The 18645-nt window shown below is 44.0% G+C and overlaps 1 protein-coding gene across 1 annotated transcript in view; it reads right to left on the reverse strand.

Moving 5' to 3' along the window:
• The window catches only part of phf20l1 (PHD finger protein 20 like 1), a gene marked incomplete at its 5' end in the record, with an annotated part of 36104 nt that overhangs the window by 11393 nt on the left and 6066 nt on the right, over nucleotides 1-18645 (reverse strand). The window contains 9 exons of the mRNA XM_080541092.1: nucleotides 100-189; nucleotides 1326-1376; nucleotides 2289-2519; nucleotides 4268-4720; nucleotides 8300-8356; nucleotides 8490-8660; nucleotides 12723-12944; nucleotides 14329-14598; nucleotides 14699-14891. Coding sequence (XP_080397218.1) covers nucleotides 100-189; nucleotides 1326-1376; nucleotides 2289-2519; nucleotides 4268-4720; nucleotides 8300-8356; nucleotides 8490-8660; nucleotides 12723-12944; nucleotides 14329-14598; nucleotides 14699-14891 — 1738 coding nt within the window. The remainder of the gene's footprint in view (nucleotides 1-99; nucleotides 190-1325; nucleotides 1377-2288; nucleotides 2520-4267; nucleotides 4721-8299; nucleotides 8357-8489; nucleotides 8661-12722; nucleotides 12945-14328; nucleotides 14599-14698; nucleotides 14892-18645) is intronic.

Consider the following 18645-nt stretch of genomic DNA (forward strand, 5'->3'; position numbering starts at 1 on the left):
ACAGACAGGCAGACAGGCAGACAGACAGACAGACAGGCAGACTGAGTCAGAGGGAGTCTGGGATAGCAGGAGGACCCTCCCTCCATCTCATCTACTCACAGTGTTGCTTGGATTTCTTCTTTTTCTTTTTCTTCTTCTTCTGTTTGGTTTTGAAAGAGTCTTTCCTCCGCTGCTTCACCTTCACCCTGCCTGTACAGCAGAGACCCCAAACCCCTGGATCACTAGTTAACCACTAGTTAACCACTAGTTATCCACTAGTTAACCCCTGCATCACTAGTAATACACTAGTTAACCACTAGTTAACCCCTGCATCACTAGTTAACCCCTGCATCACTAGTTAACCACTAGTTAACCCCTGCATCACTAGTTAACCACTAGTAATCCACTAGTTAACCACTAGTTAACCCCTGTATCACTAGTTAACCCCTGTATCATTAGTTATCCACTAGTTAACCCCTGCATCACTAGTTAACCACTAGTTAACCGCTGTATCACTAGTTAACCACTAGTTAACACCTGTATCACTAGTTAACCACTAGTTATCACTAGTTAACCTCTGTATCACTAGTTATCCACTAGTTAACCTCTGTATCACTAGTTAACCACTAGTTATCACTAGTTAACACCTTTATCACTAATTAACCACTAGTTAACCGCTGTATCACTAGTTAACCCCTGTATCACTAGTTAACCACTAGTTAACACCTGTATCACTAGTTAACCACTAGTTATCACTAGTTAACCTCTGTATCACTAGTTAACCACTAGTTATCCACTAGTTAACCTCTGTATCACTAGTTAACCACTAGTTATCACTAGTTAACACCTTTATCACTAATTAACCACTAGTTAACCCCTGTATTACTAGTAAACCCCTGTATCATTAGTTAACCACTAGTCAACCCCTGTATCATTAGTTAACCATTAGTCAACCCCTGTATCACGAGTAAACCCCTGTATCACTAGTAAACCCCTGTATCACTAGTAAACCCCTGTATCACTAGTTAACCCCTAGTTAACCCCTGTTTCACTAGTAAACCCCTGTATCACTAGTTAACCCCTAGTTAACCCCTGTTTCACTAGTAAACCCCTGTATCACTAGTTAACCACTAGTTAACCCCTGTATCACTAGTTAACCACTAGTTAACCCCTGTATCACTAGTTAACCACAAATTAACCCCTGTATCACTAGTTAACCCCTAGTTAACCCCTGTATCACTAGTTAACCACTAGTCAACCCCCTGTATCACTAGTTAACCACTAGTTAACCTATAATCACTAGTTAATCACTAGTTAACCAGTGCTTCACTTCAGGACAAACTCACCCTGCAGATTCTTGTCCTCCAGTTTCACTCTCTTCTCTGTCCTGATTAGCCCTGATGGAGAAAAGAGAGGGAAGAGAGGGCATTGAAAATAGAGGGGACAGAGAGAAGACCCCACTCCACTGACCCCCCCTCCACTGACCTGTCTCCAGACCCCCCCTCCACTGACCTGTCTCCAGACCCCCCCTCCACTGACCTGTCTCCAGACTCCCCCTCCACTGACCTGTCTCCAGACCCCCCCTCCACTGACCTGTCTCCAGACTCCCCCTCCACTGACCTGTCTCCAGACCCCCCCTCCACTGACCTGTCTCCAGACTCCCCCTCCACTGACCTGTCTCCAGACCCCCCCTCCACTGACCTGTCTCCAGACCACCCCTCCACTGACCTGTCTCCAGACCCCCCCTCCACTGACCTGTCTCCAGACCCCCCCTCCACTGACCTGTCTCCAGACTCCCCCTCCACTGACCTGTCTCCAGACCCCCCCTCCACTGACCTGTCTCCAGACTCCCCCTCCACTGACCTGTCTCCAGACTCCCCCTCCACTGACCTGTCTCCAGACTCCCCCTCCACTGACCTGTCTCCAGACCCCCCCTCCACTGACCTGTCTCCAGACTCCCCCTCCACTGACCTGTCTCCAGACTCCCCCTCCACTGACCTGTCTCCAGACTCCCCCTCCACTGACCTGTCTCCAGACCCCCCCTCCACTGACCTGTCTCCAGACCCCCCCTCCACTGACCTGTCTCCAGACTCCCCCTCCACTGACCTGTCTCCAGACCCCCCCTCCACTGACCTGTCTCCAGACTCTCCCTCCACTGACCTGTCTCCAGACCCCCCCTCCACTGACCTGTCTCCAGACCCCCCCTCCACTGACCTGTCTCCAGACCCCCCCTCCACTGACCTGTCTCCAGACTCCCCCTCCACTGACCTGTCTCCACTGACCTGTCTCCAGACCCCCCCTCCACTGACCTGTCTCCAGACCCCCCCCTTCCTTGTGGAGGATCTTGTCCTGGAGGCTTTGGAAGCTGCGGTCCCGGGGGGGTGGTGGGAGGGAGGGGGGAGGGGACACCTCAGTACTGTCTGAACTCATAGAAGCTGACGACGGCTTCATCCTGCCTGGTTTGGGGGGCCTCAGACCCCCGGCCCCCCCCCCGACCGTGGGAGAGTCCAGCTGGAACACCACACCCTGGGGGGAGAGGGCTGGGGGGGGGGGTAAGACACATATATATATATATATATACTGTATATACAGTGTATATGGTGTATATTATGTATATAGTGTATATGGTGTATATGGTGGTTAACTAGAACACTACTTTACATTGTTACCTAGTTAACTAGAACACTACTTTACATTGTTACCTAGTTAACTGGAACACTACTTTACATTGTTACCTAGTTAACTACAACACTACTTTACATTGTTACCTAGTTAACTACAACACTACTTTACATTGTTACCTAGTTAACTACAACACTACTTTACATTGTTACCTAGTTAACTAGAACACTACTTTACATTGTTACCTAGTTAACTACAACACTACTTTACATTGTTACCTAGTTAACGGCTGAGGCACAAACATGTACATTTCAAGCCTGCAAACTGCGACACTTTAAATAAATGTGAAATAACACTATTGTGCAATATGACAACCCTAGTCGTCTATCTGTACAGTATAGTACAGTGGATAGTGTACATAGACTTTATTTATGTAAACCAGCTCCTTCCCTTCTTGTGATTTTTTTTAAAAGTGTTTTTTTTTCTCTTTCCTAACACCAGGGGAGCCACCCCTCCTAAATGTCGTTGTTTGGTACCTGTACTGTAGCAATGACAATAAAGACCATTCATTCATTCATTCGACTACAACACTACTTTACATTGTTACCTAGTTAACTACAACACTACTTTACATTGTTACCTAGTTAACTACAACACTACTTTACATTGTTACCTAGTTAACTACAACACTACTTTACATTGTTACCTAGTTAACTAGAACATTACTTTACATTGTTAGCAGGCTCACAAAACAAGCTGTGTTAGTTAGCGATGTGTCGTTGATTTTCAACAACGTGGAAATGTATTCACATTTTTCGAAAGAAAAGTCCAATTCAGATCCTGACATGAGGACCTGAGCATTAGAGATTGTCACATCGTTCCACACAGGGCCAGTATAATAATATAATATAATATACTATTATAATATAATATTATAATATAATATACTATTATAATATAATATAATATACTATTATAATATAATATAATAATATAATAATATAATATACTATTACAGGTGCAACTCAAAAAATTAGAATATCGTGCAAAAGTTCATTTATTTCAGTAATTCAACTTAAAGGGTTAAACTTAGATATTATATAGACTCATTACATGCAAAGCGAGATATTTAAAGCCTTTATTTGTTATAAATTTGATGATTATGGCTTACAGCTTATGAAAACCCCAAATTAAATATCTCAGAAATTGTTAATATTACATGAAATCAATAATAAAAGGATTTTAAATACAGAAATGTCAGCCCTCTGAAAAGTATAATCATGCATATGTACAATGCAATGAGTCTATATAATATTTAAGTTTAACCCTTTAAGTTCAATTACTGAAATGAATGAACTTTTGCACGATATTCTAATTTTTTGAGTTGCACCTGTATAATATAATATAATAATATAATATAATAAACTATTATAATATAATATACTATTATAATATAATATTATAATAATATAATATAATATAATAATAATATAATATAATATATAACAATATAATATATAACAATATAATATATAACAACATAATATATAACAATATAATATAATTATAATATAATAGTATAATATAATATAATATAATATAGTAATATAATATAATATAGTAATATAATATAATATAATAATATAATATCACATGTGTATCTTACAGGAGGAGGTGGAGACGGTCCTGCGTCTCTTCCTGTCGTGGTCCAGCGGCGTTGTGGGCGGGGCCGAGGAGAGGACGCAGGCGGAGGTGGTGCGGCAACGGCCGGGGGAGGGGCCGGGGTAGCGGTCTGGGGAGGGCGTGTCTGTCTGCTGTCGAGGGGAGGAGCCGAGGCTGTGGGCGGAGCCTAGGCTGTGGGCGGAGCCGAGGCTGTGGGCGGAGCCTAGGCTGTGGGCGGAGCCTAGGCTGTGGGCAGAGCCTAGGCTGTGGGCGGAGCCTAGGCTGTGGGCAGAGCCTAGGCTGTGGGCGGAGCCTAGGCTGTGGTAGTACTTCAGGTGGTAGTCCAGCAGCTTGGCCTTCCTGAAGGACTTACAGCACCCGGGGACCTGGCACAGGAACTGGCTGTGCTCCTGGTCGCTAGGCAACGTAGCATCCTCCCCCCGCCTGGTGTTCATGACTGGGAGGGGTGATGGGGGAGGTGATGGGGCAGGAGGGGGGGGTGATGGGGGAGGAGGGGGTGATGGGGGAGGGTAATGGGGGAGGAGGGGGGGTGATGGGGGAGGAGGGGATGATGGGGGAGGGAGGGGGTAATGGGGGAGGGGGGGGGGTAATGGGGGAGGAGGGGGGGTGATGGAAAAGTTGAATACTTTACACACAGTGGGGGAAATAAGTATTGAACATTTTGTTCAGTAAATGTATTTCCAATGAGCCTGTTCAAGTGAAATCTGCACCAGACTTTGGTATTAACTCAAACAATCCAGACAACAAATCTAAACATTAAAGTCCATATGTAAATAAAGTTATGTGTAATAAAGTTGAATGAAACAGGAAAAAAAGCATTGAAAACATAACTGAAATTAATTAAATACTTAGTGGAGAAGCCTTTGTTTGTAATGACAGCTTCAAGGAGCTTTCTGTATGAAGTAACTAGTCGCCCGCAGTATTCAGGTGTGATTTTGGCCCATTCCTCTACACAGATTGTCTTTAAATCTTGAAGATTGCGGGGGGCCTCTTGTGATTCTGGATCTTCAGATGCTTCCACAAATGTTCAATTGGGTTTAAGTCAGTGATTGACTGGGCCATTCCAACAAGGTGATTTTCTTTCTCTGAAACCAATTGCGAGTTTCCTTTGCTGTCTGCTTTGGATCGTTGTCCTGCTGGAAGGTCCACCCACGTCTCATCCTCAGCATCCAGGTGGATGGCAGCAGGTTCACCTCAAGAATCTCTCTGTACATGGCTCCATTCATTGTTCCTTCAATGATATGAAGTCTGCCAGTACCAAGAGAGGAGAAACAGCCCCACACTATGATACTTCCACCTCCAAACTTCACTGTTGGTGTAGTGTTATTAGGGTGATGCCAAAAAGTAAAATTTTGGTCTCATCTGCCCAGAGTACATGCTCCCAGTAGTTCACTAGCTTGTCCAAATGTTGTTTGGCAAACCTTAAATTATCTTCAACATGTCTTTTTTGCAGTTCACCTGCTGCCTCCAAGTCTTTCTGAAGCTCTTGGTCCATGGCTCTTTGGCTGCTCTTCTAAGTATCCTTCTGACTCTTCTAAGTATCCTTCTGAGTCTTCTAAGTATCCTTCTGAGTCTTCTAAGTATCCTTCTGAGTCTTCTAAGTATCCTTCTGAGTCTTCTAAGTATCCTTCTGAGTCTTCGAAGTATCCTTCTGAGTCTTCGAAGTATCCTTCTGAGTCTTCTAAGTATCCTTCTGACTCTTCTAAGTATCCTTCTGAGTCTTCTAAGTATCCTTCTGAGTCTTCTAAGTATCCTTCTGAGTCTTCGAAGTATCCTTCTGAGTCTTCGAAGTATCCTTCTGAGTCTTCGAAGTATCCTTCTGAGTCTTCGAAGTATCCTTCTGAGTCTTCTAAGTATCCTTCTGACTCTTCTAAGTATCCTTCTGAGTCTTCTAAGTATCCTTCTGAGTCTTCGAAGTATCCTTCTGAGTCTTCGAAGTATCCTTCTGAGTCTTCTAAGTATCCTTCTGACTCTTCTAAGTATCCTTCTGAGTCTTCTAAGTATCCTTCTGAGTCTTCTAAGTATCCTTCTGAGTCTTCGAAGTATCCTTCTGAGTCTTCGAAGTATCCTTCTGAGTCTTCGAAGTATCCTTCTGAGTCTTCGAAGTATCCTTCTGACTTGTGAAGAATCTGGTTGCGAAGGTCTTGAGACAGCTCTTTGCTTTTACCCATCATTATATGTTTGTTGTGTGGCACCTTGGTTACAAAAAAACCTTTTATAGCCCAACAATATATTCTAACCCAGCCGACATTAAATAGCACAGCTTGGAGGTAGAGTTGCCTCCTAATCAGTTATGGTTTTCAACTGGTTCCTAATTTTAATTAATTTAAAATAATACATTTTTAATAATTAAAAGTTTAAATAATTTTGCCATTTAGCAGACGCTTTTAATCCAAAGCGATTTACAATTACGAATTACAGGAACATTCCCCCTGGAGTAACTGAGGGCTAAGTGCCTTACTCAAGGGCACACTAGTAGTGGTTTCAGGCGGGATTTGAACTCACAACCTTCCGATCACAAGTCCAACTCACTAGACCTTGCCTTTCCTTGCTGTGGTGTTCTGCTTTTTCTTAGTGTGTTCAATACTTTTTTCCTGTTTCATTCCAGTTTATTACACATAACTTTATTTACATATGGACTTTAATGTTAGTTTTTTGTCTGGATTGTTTGAGTTAATACCAAAGTCTGGTGCAAATTTCACTTGAATAGGCTCATTGGAAATACATTTACAGGACAAAATGTTTAAATACCGTATTTTCCGGACTATAAGTCGCGCTTTTTTTCATAGTTTGGCTGGTCCTGCGACTTATAGTCAGGTGCGACTTATATATCAATATATATATAATTTCATACTGACTGACATGAACCAAGGAGTAAACATTACCGTCTACAGCCAACAGAGGGCGCTCTTGGCCGCTCTGGGCTTGTGACTACTATGGAGACCAGGCTTTCCTGGTTCAGACTGCTTGTCTGCCAGACTGCAGACTGCCAGTCCAAGATGGCGGCGCCCATGGCAGCTGTGGTGTTGTGGAGTGTTGTTTGGTGTGTCTGTATGTCTGGATTCGTGTTCTGTGGCATCTCTTATACAAGAGAAGAACTCTTATGTCTCAGGGATTCCACCCCCTTGGACACTTTTCCTATTTTTCTCACCCGATCTACGGACGTGCTGGATATCCTGATCAGAGGAACCGCAATCTTCACCCAGGCTGTGAGGTGGGTGAGACGCCAGCGGGGGAAGAGAGCCGGGGCTCTCGCTAGACTGAGAAGACACGGCTCCCGCACTCCACTCCCAGGAATATTTCTGGCCAACGTGAACTCTTTATGTAATAAAATGGACGAACTCCGGTGCCTTGTAGCGAAAAGCAAGGACTACAACTCTTCAGCAGCTTATGCCATCACGGAGACCTGGCTCTCTGAGGAAGTCCCAGACGCAGCAGTACAACTGGAGGGTTTCCAGCTGTACCGAGCCGACAGGGACACACTTTCGTCCGGAAAAGTCCGCGGAGGAAACATTAGCTTGTTGAAGCTAAGCAAACGGTAGCTTGGTGAACTTGCTTACTGGTAACTTGCTTGTTGGACTCGCTGGCTTGTTATGTTCATTTAGCCTATTCAGCCTCCCAGGTATGTTCTTTATGCTATTGTGTTGCTGAATAACTGTTAATGTGTTATGTTAACATACCGGACTTCTATTCAGCCTGTTGTTCTGTGTGCTATTGTGTAGTTGAATAAACTTGCCTTTCCAGATTAAATGTCTGTTCTTGGTCTTGGATTTTGTGAAATATATTTCTAAATAAATGCGACTTATAGTCCAGTGCGACTTATATGTGGTTTTTTCCTCTTCATGACCCATTTTTTGACTGCTGCGACTTATACTCGGGTGCGACTTATAGTCCGGAAAATACGGTACTTATTCCCCCACTGTACACAGTTGGATATTACAACTATGACAGAATACTACAACTATGACAGAATACTACAACTATGACAGAATACTACTACAGTTAGAATACATACTAGGTTCTCTGGTGTGTTTGTTCAGTTTAGGAGTCCTCTTCAGACCAGGGGCTGCAACACACACACACACACACACACACACACACACACACACACACACACACACACACACACACACACACACACACACGTCAGGTTCCACAGGGGTCTAGTTAAGGTCGGGGTATAGATCAGATCATCTCTGCCTTACCTGCAGGCAGGGGGGGCGGAGCCTTCTCTCCCACTGCTGTCTGATTGGCTGTGACCTCGTCACTCAGCTGGTCCTGGGCTGTGATAGGTGGAGACTGAGGGGCGGGAGGTGTCCCGGCACAGTAGTTGTGATGAGTTGACTCCTCCCCCTCTGTACAGTTGACGACTGGACCTGAGACAGGAGCATATGATTGGACGTTGAGACAGACAGGAGCATATGATTGGATGTTGAGACAGACAGGTGCGTATGATTGGACGTTGAGACAGACAGGTGCGTATGATTGGACGTTGAGACAGACAGGTGCGTATGATTGGACGTTGAGACAGACAGGTGGGTATGATTGGACGTTGAGACAGACAGGTGCGTATGTTTGGAGCAAGGCAGGGGGCGGGTGGAGTCGGGCTCCCAACTGCCCCACGTACATCCAGACTCCTGAAGAGGCTGGATGAACTGGTCCTCCATACATCTGGCTAGCTCCCTGGTCCTCCATACATCTGGCTAGCTCCCTGGTCCTCCATACATCTGGCTAGCTCCCTTGTCCTCCATAGATCTGGATAGCTCCCTAGTCCTCCATACATCTGGCTAGCTCCCTGGTCCTCCATACATCTGGCTAGCTCCCTGGTCCTCCATACATCTGGCTAGCCCCCTGGTCCTCCATACATCTGGCTAGCTCCCTGGTCCTCCATACATCTGGCTAGCTCCCTGGTCCTCCATACATCTGGCTAGCTCCCTGGTCCTCCATACATCTGGCTAGCTCCCTGATCCTCCATAGATCTGGCTAGCTCCCTGGTCCTCCATACATCTGGCTAGCTCCCTGGTCCTCCATACATCTGGCTAGCTCCCTGGTCCTCCATACATCTGGCTAGCTCCCTGGTCCTCCATACATCTGGCTAGCTCCCTGGTCCTCCATACATCTGGCTAGCTCCCTGGTCCTCCATACATCTGGCTAGCTCCCTGGTCCTCCATACATCTGGATAGCTCCCTGGTCCTCCATACATCTGGCTAGCTCCCTGGTCCTCCATACATCTGGCCAGCTCCCTGATCCTCCATACATCTGGCTAGCTCCCTGGTCCTCCATACATCTGGCTAGCTCCCTGGGACTGAGCAAACCTGTGACCTCTGCAGGACCATCAACGCCTCCCTCTAGCACAGTTTGTCAGGTTGTTGCACCGAGGAGATGTTCTGCGGGGCGCTGTGTCACAGGAGGTAGAGCCGGCATCTAATGATCGCAAGGTTGGCAGATCGGCGGTTCGAACCCCGGCTGGCCACATGTCGTTGTGGCCAGCCGGGGGGCAAGACATGTTGGGCAAGACACTGAACCCCAAATTGCTCCCAGTGAGCGGGCCGGCGCCTTGCATGGCAGCTTGCCGCCATTGGTGTGTGAATGTTTGTGTGAATGGGCGAATGAGGGGCCGTTGTAAAGCGCTTTGGTTAAAGGCGCTATATAAGTCAGTCTATAGAAGTCAGTCTATATACAGTGCCTTGCAAAAGTATTCACCCCCCTTGGCTTTTTACCTATTTTGTTACATTACAACCTGTAATTTAAATGTTTTTTTAATCAGAATTTTATTTGATGAATCTGCACAAAGTCTTAGTCTTAGTTTTGAAATAAAATGAGAAATATATATATAAAAAAAGAATTAAAAAAAATAAGGAACTGAAAATTGGCATGTGCATATGTATTCACACCCTTTGTTATGAAGCCCCTAAAAAGTTCTGGTGCAACCAATTACCTTCAGAAGTCACATAATTTGTGAAATGAAGTCCACATGTGTGCAATCTAAGTGTCACATGATCTGTCAGTATATACACACCTTTTCTGAAAGGCCCCAAAGGCTGCAACACCTAAGCAAGAGGCACCACCAACCAAACACTGCCATGAAGACCAAGGAACTCTCCAAACAAGTCCGGGACAAAGTTGTTGAGAAGTACAAGTCAGGGTTGGGTTATAAAAAAAAATCCAAATCTTTGATGATCCCCAGGAGCACCATCAAATCCATCATAATCAAATGGAAAGAACATGGCACCACAACAAACCTGCCAAGAGAGGGCCGCCCACCAAAACTCACGGACCGGGTAAGGAGGGCATTAATCAGAGAGGCAGCACAGAGACCAAGGGTAACCCTGGAGGAGCTGCAGAGTTCCACAGAAGAGACTGGAGTATCTGTCCATAGGACCACAATTAGCCGTACACTCCATAGAGCTGGGCTTTATGGAAGAGTGGCCAGAAGAAAGCCATTACTTTCAGCTAAAAATAAGAAGGCACGTTTTGAGTTTGCAAAAAGGCATGTCGGAGACTCCCAAAATGTATGGAGGAAGGTGCTCTGGTCAGATGAGACTAAAATTGAACTTTTTGGCCGTCAAGGAAAACGCTATGTCTGACGAACACCCAACACATCCCATCACCCCAAGAACACCATCCACACCATTGTTTTTCAGCAACAGGGACTGGGAAACTGGTCCGAGTCGAGGGAAAGATGGATGGTGCTAAATACAGGGATATTCTTGAGCAAAACCTGTACCAGTCTGTAAGTGATTTGAGACTAGGACGGAGGTTCACCTTCCAGCAGGACAACGACCCCAAGCATACTGCTAAAGCAACACTTGAGTGGTTCAAGGGGAAACATATAAATGTGTTGGAATGGCCTAGTCAAAGCCCAGACCTCAATCCAATTGAGAATCTGTGGTCAGACTTGAAGATTGCTGTTCACAAGCGCAAACCATCAAACTTGAAGGAGCTGGAGCAGTTTTCCCTTGAGGAATGGACAGAAATCCCAGTGGAAAGATATGGCAAGCTCATAGAGACTTATCAAAAGCGACTTGCAGCTGTGATTGCCACAAAAGGTGGCTCTACAAAGTACTAACTTTAAGGGGGTGAATAGTTATGCACATTGACGTTTTCTGTTATTTTGTCCTATTTGTTGTTGTTTGCTTCACAATAAATAAATAAAAATCACATCTTCAAAGTTGTCGGCATATTCTGTAAATTAAATGATGCAAACTTTCAAACAATCCATTTTAATTCCAGGTTGTAAGGCATATATAAGTCATCTATATAAGTCATCTATATAAGTCATCTATATAAGTCAGTCTATATAAGTCATCTATATAAGTCATCTATATAAGTCAGTCTATATAAGTCAGTCTTTATAAGTCAGTCTATATAAGTTAGTCTATATAAGTCAGTCTTTATAAGTCAGTCTTTATAAGTCTGTCTATATAAGTCAGTCTATATAAGTCAGTCGTTATAAGTCAGTCTATATAAGTCAGTCATTATAAGTCAGTCTATATAAGTCAGTCTATATAAGTCATCTATATAAGTCAGTCTATATAAGTCATCTATATAAGTCAGTCTATATAAGTCAGTCAGTATAAGTCAGTCTATATAAGTCAGTCTATATACCGTATTTTCCGGACTATAAGTCACGCTTTTTTTCATAGTTTGGCTGGTCCTGCGACTTATAGTCAGGTGCGACTTATATATCAATATATATATATATATATATAATTTCATACTGACTGACATGAACCAAGGAGTAAACATTACCGTCTACAGCCGGCAGAGGGCGCTCTGGGCTTGTGACAACTATATGCTGCTCCTATACCCCTGAAGAAGCTATCTAAAACGTTAGCTTGTTGAAGCTAAGCAAACGGTAGCTTGGTGAACTTGCTTACTGGTAACTTGCTTGTTGGACTCGCTGGCTTGTTATGTTCATTTAGCCTATTCAGCCTCCCAGGTATGTTCTTTATGCTATTGTGTTGCTGAATAACTGTTAATGTGTTATGTTAACATACCGGACTTCTATTCAGCCTGTTGTTCTGTGTGCTATTGTGTAGTTGAATAAACTTGCCTTTCCAGATTAAATGTCTGTTCTTGGTCTTGGATTTTGTGAAATATATTTCTAAATAAATGCGACTTATAGTCCAGTGCGACTTATATATGTTTTTTCCTCTTAATGTCACATTTTTTGCCTGATGCGACTTATAGTCCGGAAAATACGGTAAGTCATCTATATAAGTCAGTCTATATAAGTCAGTCTATATAAGTCATCTATATAAGTCATCTATATAAGTCATCTATATAAGTCAGTCTATATAAGTCAGTCTAACCATTTAGACACAGTCCACCACGTACAACCCAGTAGAGATAGTAACCTCCACCAGGCCTGTCGTCATGGTAACCTCCACCAACATGCCAGATTAACCGTTAGCTCTGACTCCAGACCAGCTCACCTTCAGAGGAGGAGGAGTCTCTGTGGACTGGGTGTGGCTCCGCGGACGTGTGGGCGGGGTCTGGGGGGCGGTGGGCGGGGTCTGGGGGGCGGTGGGCGGGGCCAGGAGGGCGGTGGGCGGGGTCAGGGGGCCGGTGGGCAGGGTCAGCGGCCAGTCGCTGGGAGCGTCGTCTCCTCTGCTCGGAGGGGTGGGGGGAGGGGAGGTGGGAGGGGCTGGGCAGCTCTGAGGACACAGAAACAGAAGTCAGTCATCTTTAATGTACATTTGGAAGTTCTAGTTTACAACTTTATTAACAACCAACTCAACTGACATTTGAATGTTGCAAAATGACAATCAATCAATCAAACTTTGTCTAGAGACCAGTACCAGAGGACCTGAGGGATCTAAAGACCAGTACCAGAGGACCTGAGGGTCTAGAGACCAGTACCAGAGTACCTGAGGGTCTAGAGACCAGTACCAGAGGACCTGAGGGTCTAGAGACCAGTACCAGAGGACATGAGGGTCTAGAGACCAGTACCAGAGTACCTGAGGGTCTAGAGACCAGTACCAGAGTACCTGAGGGTCTAGAGACCAGTACCAGAGGACCTGAGGGTCTAGAGACCAGTACTAGAGGTCCTGAGGGTCTAGAGACCAGTACCAGAGGACCTGAGGGTCTAGAGACCAGTACCAGAGTACCTGAGGGTCTAGAGACCAGTACCAGAGGACCTGAGGGTCTAGAGACCAGTACCAGAGGACCTGAGGTTCTAGAGACCAGAACCAGAGGACCTGAGGTTCTAGAGACCAGAACCAGAGGACCTGAGAGATCTAGTGGGACTACGATGGCAATTAAATATTGAAGAAAAATAAAAAAGTTATACTTTTTTCATTTTTGGTGTACTTTTTCCTCTTTCTCTCTCGTCGTAGGCGGTCGCATTTTCGCTCTCTCAATATACCCTCCCACCACCTCTTGTCTTGTCTTGTCTGCTTTCTGCTCCGGAGTTTTGCACAGTTTTTTCGAAACTACAAACTACAAACATGGAATTGATAAGCTGGTCTCTCAACACAATTGCCAAAAGAAATTCTACAAGAATGAACACCGGTTGTTGACTTTTGACTGGCCCGATCGAGGTGTTATCGCGATGACACTCTGCGGTCGTTGAGATTGGACTTATACATACATGGACATGCACCCCCCCCACACACAGTGGCAGCACAGTGTGCCGATTAGATAGCAGATGATGTCTACAGAGGGTGATGTAACCCCTCCCTCCCCTCCCTTCCCTCACCCCTCTCCTACTGTTGTCCTACTCGTGTCCCCTCCCCCCCATCCCCCCCCCTTTTGTAATCATTGATTGTATGTTTTCTATTGTAACGCGATTTGAGTTGCATTTCATGTACGAAAGGCGCTATATAAATAAAGTTTTACTTACTTACTTACTACTAGCCAAATGACCATGTCCCAAAGCACCCCTCCCACACCCACCCCACCCTCCCACCCAAAACCACCCCACCCTCCCACACCCACCCCACCCTCACCCACCCTCCCTCACCCTCCCTCCCTCCCACCCACCCCCCACAGCAGTTCAGAGTGTCTTGTTATTGGTATTGTAGTGACCAGACCACCCACCAGGGGGAGCTGTGTCTGTTCCAGGTCCGGGGAGGGGAGAGGGGGTGGGGCCGGGGGCGGGTCCGGGGCTTAACAGCCTGGTCTGTTCGTGGTCCCGCAGCTGAGTCTCAGAGGGGGCGGGGCTCTGAGAGGGGGCAGGGCTCTGAGAGGGGGCAGGGCTTTGAGAGGGGGCGGGGCTCTGAGAGGGGGCAGGGCTCTGGGACGACTGGCCCGCTGTCATTGGCTCCTTTTCCTGCCCGTCTCTGCTGTCTGCAGCGTCGTCATGGTTACCTTCAGGCAGAGGGAGGGCAGGGATGTCAGTGTTAGGTTAGAACTCACAAGACAAGAGGGGGGGGGGGTGTTAGGGTTAGGGTTAGGGGGGGGGGTGTACCCAGTTTGTCAGAATGGGGCTGCTGGAGATCATCTTCCTCCTCCTCCTCCTCCTCGTCAGACCACCCCCCCTTCGCCTCTTCTCCTCCCTCTTCTCCCCCTTCTCCCCCTCGGTCCTTGTTGCTGTTGGCGCTGGTCCGGGGCTTGGTGCTGCTAGCTGCTGCTGACGCCGCCTTCACCAGGGCCAGCCAGTCCTGTTCACACACACACACACACACACACACACACACACACAGAGTCAGAACTATGTCCCTCCCTCAATCTGACAACTGTTAGAAGTCATCAGGACAGAGACACCTGAGGCTCAACTAACCCAAACCCCCAAACCCCTCCCCCAATGGACCTGTCACCCAAACCCCTCCCCCAATGGACCTGTCACCCAAACCCCTCCCCCAATGGACATGTCACCCAAACCCCTCCCCCAATGGACCTGTCACCCAAACCCCTCCCCCAATGGACCTGTCACCCAAACCCCTCCCCCAATGGACCTGTCACCCAAACCCAATGGACCTGTTGGATTAAGACCTGTCCAAAGCCTTGGAGACTAGCATGTTAAGACCTGTCCAAAGCCTTGGAGACTAGCGCGTTAAGACCTGTCCAAAGCCTTGGAGACTAGCGCGTTAAGACCTGTCCAAAGCCTTGGAGACTAGCGTGTTAAGACCTGTCCAAAGCCTTGGAGACTAGCGCGTTAAGACCTGTCCAAAGCCTTGGAGACTAGCGTGTTAAGACCTGTCCAAAGCCTTGGAGACTAGCGTGTTAAGACCTGTCCAAAGCCTTGGAGACTGGCGTGTTAAGACCTGTCCAAAGCCTTGGAGACTAGCGTGTTAAGACCTGTCCAAAGCCTTGGAGACTAGTGCGTTAAGACCTGTCCAAAGCCTTGGAGACTAGCGTGTTAAAACCTGTCCAAAGCCTTATGGTGTATTGAAGCTTGGATAGACCACAAGTCTTGACACTTAGAAGCTCTTCTGTCTTCAAGCCAATAGATAGAAGAGTCCCCAGCCAGCAGGCGATTCTGTAATACTTTAATAGTAGTAGTAATTAGTAATATTTAATAGTAGTAGTAATTAGTCATATTTAATAGTAGTAGTAATTAGTAATATTTAATAGTAGTAGTAATTAGTCATATTTAATAGTAGTAGTAATTAGTCATACTTTAATAGTAGTAGTAATTAGTAATATTTAATAGTAGTAGTAATTAGTCATATTTAATAGTAGTAGTAATTAGTCATATTTAATAGTAGTAGTAATTAGTAATATTTAATAGTAGTAGTAATTAGTCATATTTAATAGTAGTAGTAATTAGTAATATTTAATAGTAGTAGTAATTAGTAATACTTTAATAGTAGTAATTAGTAATATTTAATAGTAGTAGAAGTAATTAGTAATATTTAATAGTAGTAGTAATTAGTAATATTTAATAGTAGTAGTAATTAGTAATATTTAATAGTAGTAGTAATTAGTAATATTTAATAGTAGTAGTAATTAGTAATATTTAATAGTAGTAGTAATTAGTAATATTTAATAGTAGTAATTAGTCATATTTAATAGTAGTAGTAATCAGTAATATTTAATAGTAGTAGTAATTAGTCATATTTAATAGTAGTAGTAATTAGTCATATTTAATAGTAGTAGTAATTAGTCATATTTAATAGTAGTAGTAATTAGTAATATTTAATAGTAGTAGTAATTAGTCATATTTAATAGTAGTAGTAATCAGTAATATTTAATAGTAGTAGTAATTAGTCATATTTAATAGTAGTAGTAATTAGTAATACTTTAATAGTAGTAGTAATTAGTCATATTTAATAGTAGTAGTAATTAGTCATATTTAATAGTAGTAGTAATTAGTAATATTTCATAGTAGTAATTAGTCATATTTTATATTAGTAGTAATTAGTCATATCTTATATTAGTAGTAATTAGTCATATTTAATAGTAGTAGTAATTAGTCATATTTAATAGTAGTAGTAATTAGTCATTAGTAATATTTTTGGGGAGAATCAACAAAAACCTCCAAATGGGAGACTAGAATATATATTTTTACCACAATAAATACCAATATGGCCTATAATGTTTCATTAACCTCTATTTTATTCTTATTTATGTAATTTCTCCTAATTACATAATACGTAATAATGATATTGCTAAATTGTACCTTATGCTCCATATTAAATGTTGTGTGCTCACAATTGTTATTTGTTGTACCAAATTTTTAGATAAAGCAAGAAAGCATTGACTTGAGTGGTATACATTTTGGAATTGTATGTTGTAATGAGGCCACTTTCACCATCGTCAGATTAGTGTCACCACCGTCAGAGGGAGTTTTATTTGTTTTAAATGAATATGCTTGTAATCTGTGTCTTCAGTGCTGTTGAGTTATTAAAGTACGGTAATAGTTTATTTTAATACAAAAATGTGTTTTTAAGTAAAAAAAACATTACCGGTACTTTGTCTGTTTAAGACAAAAGTAAACGTTGTATGATGTAAGATGGGTTAGGGTTAACAGTATAAAAAATTAGCAAAGGTGGATATTCAACATTTAACAGCATATATGTGTACTTAGAATGTGATGTTAGGGCTAGGTGTATGATGTTAGGGTTAGGTGTATGATGTTAGGGTTAGGTGTATGATGTTAGGGTTAGGTGTATGAGAAGAGAGAAAGAGAAATCGGACCTTGATGGTCTTTTAATGGCCACACACGGCAGTTTTACACTCTGATCACACACATGCAAGTTTTTAGGTGAACACACACACAAACACAAGCACATGCACTATCTTCGGCGGGTCGCCAGGTGGAAATTGTCCTCTGCCTTTGTAACCCATCCGGGCTGCCATTCCTCCACTGGCAGCGGTCGCCCTTTTGGCGCGGCTTGAACCGACGCCCGGCGCCCCGGGGACCAAGTAGCGTTCTTCACCGTCGTGGTCAGGGACGGGTGTTCACTTTGGCATGTCTTTCCATGTGGGGTGAAGGAGACCCCTAGTGGACATGGGGGGAACATGCCAACCCCAAGCCACATATATGTTGCTGGTGTTTATAGACCCCCCTCGGCAAATACTGACTCTCTTAATAGTCTTGCTGAATTGCTCTCTGCTTACTCTGACTTTGAATTGCTTGTGCTGGGTGATCTGAACCTTGACTGGTTGAGTGATAACTCTCAAGGACTCAAGGAAGTCTTTGGGAACCTGGGCTTATCCCAGCTAGTCGCAGAACCTACTAGACCTAACCCCAAAAACTATTCCAAATCCACACTCATTGACTTAATTTGTTCTAATAAACCGGACAGGATTTCTGCCTGTGGTGTTTTCGATCTGGGAATCAGTGACCATTGTCCTATTGCATGTATAAGAAAAATGAAAGTTGCTAAATCTAAGCCTCTCGCTGTACTGAGGAGAAACTTCAGACTGTTTGATGCTCAAGCTTTTTTAGATGATCTGGAAGGAACTTTACACCCAATTGCCTTAACTGAATCTGACGCTCAGGTAGCCTTACATTCATTTATCGATTGTTTTAACACAGTGGTTAATAGACATGCACCACTTAAGATGATTCGAATTAAGGATAGAGTTACCCCTTGGTTTAGCTCAGAATTATCTTTGTTGCTTAGGGACAGAAACCTAGCCTGGGCCCGCGCTAGGCGATCGGGAGACCCTCTTCATTGGACTACATTCAGGCAAATCAGGAACAGATGCACTAGCGCTGTAAGAAAGGCAAAATCTGATTATTTCCTAGATCTAGTTACAAACGCGCATTCTAATCCCTCTAAATTTTGGAAAGCAGTAAACATAAACAAGAAACAATTCTCCAACTCCCTTCCCGCGCGAATTAAAATTGAAAATAACGAGATCTTTGATCAGAATGAAATCTGTCTGGCTTTTAACAGGCACTTTGCTGAGGCAGGACATCTGTTCGACAGGATTAATACTGGGTCCAATCCTGCTGCAACAGTT

Source organism: Nansenia antarctica (assembly GCF_963989245.1).
Source record: "Nansenia antarctica genome assembly, chromosome: 10".
Classification (NCBI taxonomy): domain Eukaryota; kingdom Metazoa; phylum Chordata; class Actinopteri; order Argentiniformes; family Microstomatidae; genus Nansenia; species Nansenia antarctica.